General features: G+C 36.4%; 1 protein-coding gene across 1 annotated transcript; it reads left to right on the top strand.

Annotated features, from left to right (window-relative positions):
* Positions 1-473: 473 nt before the first annotated feature.
* Positions 474-7,870, top strand: LOC107763330 (tRNA (guanine(37)-N(1))-methyltransferase 1-like). The gene is made up of 10 exons (XM_016581808.2): positions 474-1,448; positions 2,296-2,394; positions 2,774-2,893; positions 3,011-3,177; positions 3,269-3,339; positions 3,927-4,069; positions 4,607-4,718; positions 5,889-6,001; positions 6,105-6,238; positions 7,508-7,870. The coding sequence occupies exons 1-9, from the start codon at positions 606-608 to the stop codon at positions 6,231-6,233; spliced, it is 1,797 nt and encodes a 598-aa protein (XP_016437294.1). The 5' UTR covers positions 474-605; the 3' UTR covers positions 6,234-6,238; positions 7,508-7,870.
* Positions 7,871-9,797: the final 1,927 nt, after the last annotated feature.

Genomic DNA, 9,797 nt, shown 5'->3' with positions numbered 1-9,797 from the left:
CTACCTTGTCAATAATAAACTAAAATAATGTGATTATAAATAATAAACTAAGTTAATGTAATGGTTCATCTTTTCGGATAGAGAATGTTATTCAATTATTTTGAATTTGAGATATGGTCACTTAAATATCATATATTCTCACTCAAATGAGCTATAACTTTTAATATGTATGATTTCTAATAGTATATCAACAATATTGTTTGAGCAATATGTATGTAATTTAAATTTATTATATTTTATCTAACTTTTATAAAAATAACTTGGAATACGGGTGCGTTTAAGAAACTAGTTTCTCGGAAAACAAAATGAACTAAATTGCCTTGTGACAAAACAAATATAGTACTGTCTTTTGATTTTATTATTCCGTTATGTAATTATTAACTTAAGTACTTTCTACAGTGATCAGAAACCAGTTTGTGAAATTTTTGGAAGATTAGAAAATATGTTTGAAAATATTTTTGGAAATAATAATTCACATTTGTTATGCAAAAGCTCTTTGCTCTCAAGAAAAGGTCTCGTACTCTTCATTTCCGGCGACCAAACTGTATCTTTCTCCATTATCACAACTCTTAAAAGATACACAGCCCTTTCCCACACCACACTGTATGTATGTGTTACCACGGCAAATTCAATTGATGGCTCTCTACCCATTGCCATCCGCCATTATACTCAACAAACTCATTATTTCCTCAACTTCTTCTCTCCACTTCACTTGCCGCTTTTCCCCCAAACCGCTCATTCCTTCTCTCTTCTCCACCACCACCGCCGCTGCCACAACGTCGTCGTCAACACTATTTCAACACCATTCTTATGGCCCTTCACTCTACAAAGGCCACAAAAAACACCAAAACACTGATAACTTCGACGAAGAGAATTTCACTCGAGTCTTCGATATAACCGCTTTACGTGTCCCTTCAGAACACTGCTTCTCCCTTGAAAGCAAATTACGAGGCCACCTCTTAAATTGGCCGCGCATTCGTAACATTGCTAGGGTTCCCGGTGACGATATTGATGACGAATTAAAGGAATTTATCGGAAACAATAATGATGCTGAAACCCTAACCGCATTGGAGCGAAGAATTTATGGAAAAGCTGAAGGAGATGGAGAGAAAATGTGTTCGGTGTTGTACAGAGATAAACTTGCCAGAACTTTCAATTCGACAGGATATGTGAAGTTTCAGAATTTGGCTAAGTTATCTAGGCCGAAGAAGAGTAAGAAGAAGAGAGAGGAAGAGGAGGGAAGTGGAAGACAGCGGAAAGGGTTAGGGAGAAATGAGATGGCATTGGTGGAGGTGGTTGAAGAGGAGGGGAGTGGAGATGAGGATTTGAGTGGGTTATTGGGAGATGATTTTATTAGAAGAAGAAAATGGAGTGGATCGACGAGGTTATTGCTATTGGATGAGAGGTACGCAAACAAGGGGATAGAGGAATTGCCTGAGGCCATTAAGGTTTCCGTTTTTTGTTTAGCACTATGGTATTTTATGAGATGCATATGTTTTGAGTTTCATGAGTGATGTCTTCTTGGTACTTGGAATTGAAACATGGAGTGTTTTTGCTAAATTTTACCTTGAATTAAATTGTTCCCTTTATGTATGTTGAGGCCTTAGAGCTTTTGGTTCAACAAATAAAGTAGTGCTGCGGGGTATGTGTTGTATACACACCACAACTCATGAGTTCGTACCCTAGCTGGTAAACCAAGTCTCTTATTTAGGTAGAGGAGTAGAGTGGCAGGCTGATTTTTTGAAAAAACATCTTGCCTAATGTAGTTTGTTGTCAGGCACCTATTCTGTTCATGGTTGCAAATGGTGAAGTATGTTATGTTGTTTGTTTTGAGCTTTTGTCTAAGAGACAAGAATGGAACGATTGGGACTTAAAACATAGTTGGTCTATTGGTGACATAATACATATCAAGACCGTATTGTACATTAATATACTTTCTCCCTTTTGTCATCATTGATACACTCTTTCCTCCATAGTAGTGAATAGAATTAGATAGTTGGAGGGTATGAGTATCATGTAGTTTTTATCGAGAAGTCTACTAATTACTTGTCTGAACAAATCATTGAAGAGCATTTGTTTTCAGGATAATTCATCTCAATCTTATTTTTGACGAGATGCGCCAACATGTATTTAAATCTTTCGGAGAAGTCGTTTGATAGTGGCCAAGGGGGATGTGGTGTTTATAGAATGCTTGTTTTACTGATTCAAAGTAGTAGTTAAAAGCTTAGATTCAACTTTTTGCATATTTATGTAGGTTAATAGCTCCTCTCTTACGAATTTGAACTATGTTTGCAGGCAGTCCTCAAAGAACACAATGAGGAAAGTACAAGATTAAGTTTTGAAATTGTGAGATGCAAGTTGACATTATTTTACAATTATTGGCAAATGAATGAGGTATGTCCCTATGATATTCTTGACCATCTGCCATATTTTTTGCTATTAATATTACTTTTCTATGATGGATATAATATTAAAAAAAAGGACAGATATTTTTGTACACAGTTTAGCCATTTTAGCCAATCAAGTGTATAGCATCTCTTGTGCGGGTTATGTGAGGTTCATGGGTATCAACGAGTGTCTCGTAATTTACCAAACTTGAAAATATCATAACCAGAGCCTTCATGTATAATTGGGTGGGATTGAAGGCCCTGATGCATTTGTTTTGTTCCTATTTTTTTTGGTGTGTGGGAAGTCTTTAATATGAGTGAAACTGTCATGAATTTGCACAAGTTGCTGTTACATCTTACTTAAACGAGGAATGTGCACCTTGCAGGTCTTAGAGGTCTTGCTTCCACAAGGCATGATTGTTCCTTCAGCTTTTGAGACTGTTGGGCATATTGCCCATCTAAACTTGAGAGATGAACATCTCCCGCACAAGAAACTTATCGCAAAGGTACCTGATTTCTGCAAATCTACCACATTTTTTTTTGGTTTTACTAAATTTCACCTTATTTCTCAATAATCCATTGGCCGCTATCCCCCTTCATTTCTTTGGATTATCTTTTACCAGGTAGTTTTGGACAAGAACAAGCCGAAGATACAAACAGTTGCCAATAAAATTGATGCCATTCACAATGACTATAGAACAATGCAGCTAGAAGTTTTGGCAGGAAACCATTCCCTCGTAACCACTGTAGTCGAGAATGGACTCTATTTTGATGTTGATTTAGCAACAGTGTGAGTCTAAGCGAATAAGAATAAGTTAAGATGAAAATTTATTGTTTCCAGAATCTGATATTTTCCTATAAATTTTGTCATTTTCTGGTAGATATTGGAATTCTAGGCTGGCAACTGAAAGACAGAGGCTTCTTAGTTGCTTCACCCATGATGACGTTGTCTGTAAGTTCTCTTGAGCACTCTTACATGCGTATTTGAGTTCCAGACTTGGTGGTTTCTCTACAATTGCACTTAGATTTGTTTATTTTGAATTTTTTTCGTGACCTTTCCACTACACTCTCGCACTGTTTAGTCCATGATGGTGTCGGTAGTTTTCAATTAAAAGTCCTAAAAGAATCAGTCTACTTGAATTTTTTCTTGAATTTTAGCGATATGTATGCGACAGAACAATTAGAAATGATTTGAATTATATGCACACACATCGATGGCCACGATTCTAGTATTTATTAGTAGTTGGCACCTTGGAACTATGAAATGAAAAGAGATCATAAAATGTTCTCGTCAAATTCTATAATATCAAAAGTATGGTAGAATGGATATGCGCCTTTGAAATTGAGCACATTGTCGTCGATTTAGTCAAAGAAACTGACACTAGTTAAATAGTACCCAAACAAACGGCAACGAAGTGGTCTGCTCCACATTGATAAGTTTGCGGTTTGCTTATTATCTGAATTAGTCTCTATGTGGTGCCTCTTCTAACTTGTTTTATGTTCTGGCGATCTCTCTTTTGCCAATTGTTAAAATGTCAGGTGATGTTTTTGCTGGGATTGGTCCCATTGCAATATCCGCTGCAAAGAAGGTCAAATATGTATACGCTAATGATTTGAACCCTTCTGCTGTTGAATATCTAGAAAGAAACTCTGTCCGTAACAAACTCGAGAGGAAGATTGAGGTACAAATTCATCCACATACAAGTTATATTTTTCTGTTGTATGTCACTAACTTCTGTCAGACGCATAGGATCTGTATATATATATATAGCACGAAATTCTATTTTTTTTTTTTGAACTTTTTTTATTTAAAAGAATATATTTTTCCATTTCAAAAAATAAAACCTAATTTATGGAAGAATTTCAGATCTGGCGTACGCACTCAGTCATCTGACTTTTTTTGGTGGTCTTGATTGACAAATAAACGAGGAAAATAAATTAAAAGTGGGTTTCTTTGCTCATGCTACTTCTTTGGTTATGATGGAGTATCTTTAGGTCTTCTTACTGTTACACTTGAACTTATTATTTATGAGGCAATGCTATCACCAAAAACCAAATAATCATTGGAACTGAAAAGGTTCTTCTCCAAGACGAGTTCACTTATTTACGGTGTTGATCTTGCAGGTGTCTTCATGATTTAGATTCAACTTTTGGTTTCTTGAATTCATTTATCCAGTGATATATGGTGTCACAGCTTAGTGATTTCGTTTATCTTGTAGATTTTTAACATGGATGGGAGGAGGTTCATTGACAGTATTTTTGTGAGTGAAAAAACTCGGGCAATTACTCAAGTAGTAATGAATTTGCCAAATGATGCTGCAGAGTTTCTTGGTATGCTGTCTTTCTGTAATGTACTCAACCTTAAAGTTTGATAGTAGTTGGTGTTAGTTTTATCCATTAAATTTTCAATTGGGAGCACCAAGGATGTGGTGTGATTTAGTTGAGAAAATGTGCCCTCTGCTTCAAGTTTATTTAATTTATTCTTACTATAAATGCAAATATCCTGGGTCCAGTTCCATAGTTGTCAGATTGAGAATATGACTTTGATATTTCAACTGCACTTCTTGTTGATTGAGCACTTGGATAGGCTCCTGGTGGCTCAGTTCCTGACCTCCAGGAATGATGTAATCCAGCAGTCTCTTTTCCTTTCTTCTCATTTAAGTTGCTTTTTAGCATGTAAAATATCCTCTGTTTCTCTTCATTTACTGAGGAAGTATCCTGCTAGTGGATTTTTTGAAGGTTTGATGTCTCCTATTACTCTGTGGTTAGAGCTTCAGCAGCATTGTTGGTCTCAGTTATCCGTTTCTCTTGGTTGGACCTATGACTTCAGAAAGCTTTTCATTGAAAGAAGAATTTGCTACTTTTTGTCGATGCTAACTTGCATGTGACGGTGTAGTTGGACCGTAGAATTCCGAGTATTGACAGTAATTGTTGCAATAATGAAGCATGTGAAGCTTGCGTTTTGAAAATAATTGATAACCAAGCTTCTGGGGGCATCGAAAAAGCTTATGCAGAACACGAGAGAGGCTTGGGATTTTCTTGAATTTATTGATACAATTATATTGCATCCTTTTGTATCCTTTTCCCTTAGTTTTGTCCATAAATGTGTACTAACATGCTTGTTAGGCAATAGTTTGATGGGGAAAGAGTTTCCAATTTAGTGTTGGAGTAGATCTACTATGACATTTCACAATTGCAAGACACGATGATTCTATGGATTATCCGATGGATAATTCTTTTTTGAGTATTTCTACTGAGCAACAATGTCAATAGCATTTCTCGTCACTAATATTGTTGCCTTTATGAGTTCGTTTACTCCCATTTGATATGTATGATGCGGCATGACAGCACTTCGAGATTTCTCTCAGAAGGCAATATGCTGCATTACATTCTTTTTCCAGCTCAATGAAGGAGATGCGGTGCCCCCCAAAAAAACCAGACCTTCCATCCCATTTATCTAGACATATAGCCAATACATAAATGCTTTTCTCATGTTTGCAGATTCATTTAGAGGAATTTTCGGAAAGAGGAACAAGGGTAGGCAATTTACCTTGCCAAGGATCCATGTTTATGGGTTTTCAAAAGCTCAGGATCCTGAATTTGACTTTCATGAGGTCTGTTGTTAGCCTGTTCGCTATTACTTTTCATCTGACTGAACTTTTCTGGGCCAGGTATTACTGAGGGAATGCTGAATTTTTCTTCTTCATACTTGAACAGCAAATCAGGATTGCACTATCTGAGGTGGCTTTTGAGGTAGAGATGCGCAAGGTTCGCCTTGTTGCACCAGGAAAATGGATGCTGTGTGCATCATTTGTTCTGCCTGAGACAGTGGCATTTTCTAAATGAACTCTGTAAGTAATTTTGTATGGGTAATTGAGCCATTTGTCAACAATTACATGTGACAGTCCATCTCATTTTCCAGATAAATTTTTTATTTATCAAAAGCATATATAGGAGCAAAATTATAATGAGAAAGCCTTGCTAACTTCCCTTGTATCTTGTTCTGTGTTCTGTTTGAGGCTTCCTAGTTCTTTGCTTGTGGCTAGGCATTAGTAGTTCAGAAGCCCTTGGCAAGTCTACTTTTTTTTTGTTTTTCTTTTGTTTCTTGTGTACTGTTTGCTTCTCGAGGATGCTTGACTTTATGTTGACCGGTGAAGGTTGGGTTTTTTGTTTGGGGGGGGGGGGGCTAATTTGCTGTAAGTAGAGAAGGCTTCACGCAGGAAAGAGAAAGTTAATGGTACTCCAAGCGCCTTGCATCCTTGTGAAAAACCAACAGTAAAGGTTCACCAACCTTCGATTCAGAAGTATTTAAGAAAGCGTGAAACGCTATTTGAATAAACTGGCCATATCTATATCAAAGTGTTTTGTACTCATGAACCTGTCATTACCACTCTATCTTCTTTTACCTATTATGGACGCCCCTTGATTTTGTCCTTTAGTTTAAACACATGCCTGCTATTCTGGTCACTGTGCAGCTATGCTAATTTTTTGTCTTAACTTACAAATGTTGGAACAATTTAAACCGAAACATGTTATCTATTTTTTCTTCATCATCTTATAGCTGATTTAATTATGTCATTCTTCAGTTGTTAAAAATTGTTTGGTCTACAATTAAATAATTTAGAGATTATAATAGTGAACTGTTATAAGGTGAATCGTGATATGATATATATAGTTGGGTGGGAAGTTAAGAATCATCTTAATCTTTATATTGCTAATATATGTATTTGTGTTCTATCTTTAATCATCTTTAATTTGCATAAAATAACAAAGTGTATGGTTGCTGCATAAATGAAACAACATTTGATTAGCGGTATTAAGTGATACTCGCTTTAAGCTATATGTGAATTTGTGTATTATTTTATGTGGGAAAGTATGTTGAATAAAAATTAGTGTGTTACAATAAGGGGAATAAACTATTTAAAACAAAAAAAGTAAGCAATTCATGTGTAACAATTAATCGTTATACATAATCCCTCCACCCCCTTAATCATTGCATAAACAATTCCTGCATTATAATCTCCGCATAACTAGCAAGTAAACTCACTCCTAGCAGAATTGGCTCTTGCTGGTACATGTATAACGCTTCGTTTGCAATTTTTTCTTTCGCAACCGGTCAGACTGAAAATCTCTTCATGCACTAAATATCTGGAAAAATTGAAGCGAACGAGAGTTATTAGTTGGAGAAAGATAAAGAAGAAAGGAAAGAAGATGGGGATGGAGTACTCTTGGATGAAGATGTGAAGGTCTAACTGAGAATGGGCAGTGAGGGGGAATTGTTAATTGCTTTCCTTACAAGTGTTACAAGGGTCAAAGTGAAGAAAAAAGAAGAGAAGCAACCCGTTGGAGCCCTTTTAATAGGTCCTCTTACAGCTTGTGTTATTAGCTAGTTGTAACGCGTGATCTTAAAAATGTGAAGATTTTATCTCAAAATGTTGAGAGGAGTCGAAGTGCAGATTTAACGTAAATTAAATCTTGTGACAGCTGCATCATTCTTTTTTGAGAGGAGAGTAGTAGTACAACACTATAAATGGTGAGATTGATGTCCATTATAAATAGGTTTTATTAATTTAATCTCTTTAATAAGAGTTCGGTACTTAGAAACTTGTAGAATGATTACAAGAGATCATTCCTTTCATTAAAAATGTGTTTTTCCATGTGGCAATAGTAAGTTATAAAACTCTAACTGATCTAAAATAAAACCAAATGCTTGAGAAGAAGATGCAGTATCCAATCCTTTTCTCATGATCTTTACGGGTGCGAGTACAACGGAGCAGCGCCATCCTTCGGTCCTCTCTCTTGAGTCCACATCAACTCTATGGACTTCCATTTTCATGTTTTTGGTCCATCAGCTTTATAGGTTTCTAGTAATAAATGAGGAAATCTCATCATTTTACTCAACAGAATCTGAGTTGAATGATTCGCCCTCGCCAGGGGACCACAGCACGAAATGTACTGATCGTCCTTTCTCTTCAGCCTCGATCCCCCCCTCTTTATCTAGATTTATCAACACCTAGCTAGTGTCCTCAATTAACCAGTAAGTACATGATATTTGGTTTTTATGTACGATGTATATTAATTACAGTTAATTGATGTGTATTCTTATATTAATTTTTTTAAATATAATTTCCCGGTATCGCTGAGTGTGTTGTATTATCTTTAGGAAGGAGGGGGAGATTGCCTTACCTCCAAGATTACAACACTATAGAGTCCACCCTAGCCAAAATAAATAAAAAATACAGTGAGGTGTAAAACATCCTCTTGTGCCCAAAATTACAAGATTACAAGAGGCTTAACTCACAAAGAAATTTGCCTTATCATACTTTGTTCTAATGCTAGGTACTTGAAATTTATCTAAAATGAAAGTTCCCTTGATTTCCCTAGGCAAAAGGTAGAAAGACATGTATATCTTACTCTCCGATGTGTTGGAAGCCATTTTTGCCAAGTAATCTGCTAATTGGTTAGCTTCCCTATAGCAATGCACGTGAGTGATATTGGCTTGGTTCATACATTGTAAGATATCATCTATCGTGTTCTTCATTTTATAATTGTCAGTATGTCTTTCTTTGATCATGTTGACTACGAGCATAGAGTCAATTTCAAGCACGAAGTCTGAAAATTCATTCTGAATACACCGTTGAATCCCAGCCAAAGCTCCCAAAGCTTCTGCTTCATTGTTGCTTGTGCAGTTAGCTGACAGAGAGAAGGCCATACACAAATCACCCTGCTCAGTCCTCAAAACACCTCCAAGCCCTGCTTTGCTATTTCGATGAATAAAGCTTCCATCTGTGTTTAACTTGAAAGTTCCCTGTTGTGGCTTCATCCATGTTACTATAATGGTTTCAGGAATGGGTTTTAGTTTGACCATATCATCACAGTACTTGACTCAAGGCAATGTCATCTTGCATTTCGGAAAGGACCGCTGTACAACAGCCATAACATTCCAAATGATCCGTTGCTTCATGTTGTACAAGCTGAACTTCTTTTGATCTACATATTTATACGAGCATCTATTCTTCCAAATTTCCCAACAGGTGATGATTGGAATTATCTGCAGAGCTTGTTTGTGAACAACATTTTTAGACCTTTGTTGCCACCGGTGGTTGAGCCACCCGCGAATAGGTATGTGTACAGGCTTAATTCCGATGGGAGCACCTATCGCTTTCCAGATAAACCTTGCTGCATCACTTTCCATAAATACATATTGGATAAACTCATTGACATGGTTAGTACAACAAACACATGTAGAAATAATTTGTCTACCAAAGTTACGAAGTACTTCATCAAAAGGAAGTTTTGACAACCATAATCTTCAAGTTAGAAAGAAAATTTTGAAAGGAGTGCTAGAATGCCGTACCTTACTAAGGAATTGATCCTTAGTTTTAATAGCTCTGAACATGTTCTGAGTAG

The sequence above is a fragment of the Nicotiana tabacum genome, chromosome 21, assembly GCF_000715075.1.
Source record: "Nicotiana tabacum cultivar K326 chromosome 21, ASM71507v2, whole genome shotgun sequence".
NCBI lineage: Eukaryota > Viridiplantae > Streptophyta > Magnoliopsida > Solanales > Solanaceae > Nicotiana > Nicotiana tabacum.
This window is presented reverse-complemented; position numbering and strand designations above follow the sequence as displayed.

Bases quoted from the DNA above. Each gene is read 5' to 3' on its own strand.
- LOC107763330 (XM_016581808.2), top strand. From the start codon at position 606: ATGTATGTGTTACCACGGCAAATTCAATTGATGGCTCTCTACCCATTG. The intron at 3,340-3,926 runs GTAAGTTCTCTT...TTAAAATGTCAG, and splicing joins CACCCATGATGACGTTGTCT to GTGATGTTTTTGCTGGGATT. The intron at 4,719-5,888 runs GTATGCTGTCTT...TCATGTTTGCAG, and splicing joins TGATGCTGCAGAGTTTCTTG to ATTCATTTAGAGGAATTTTC.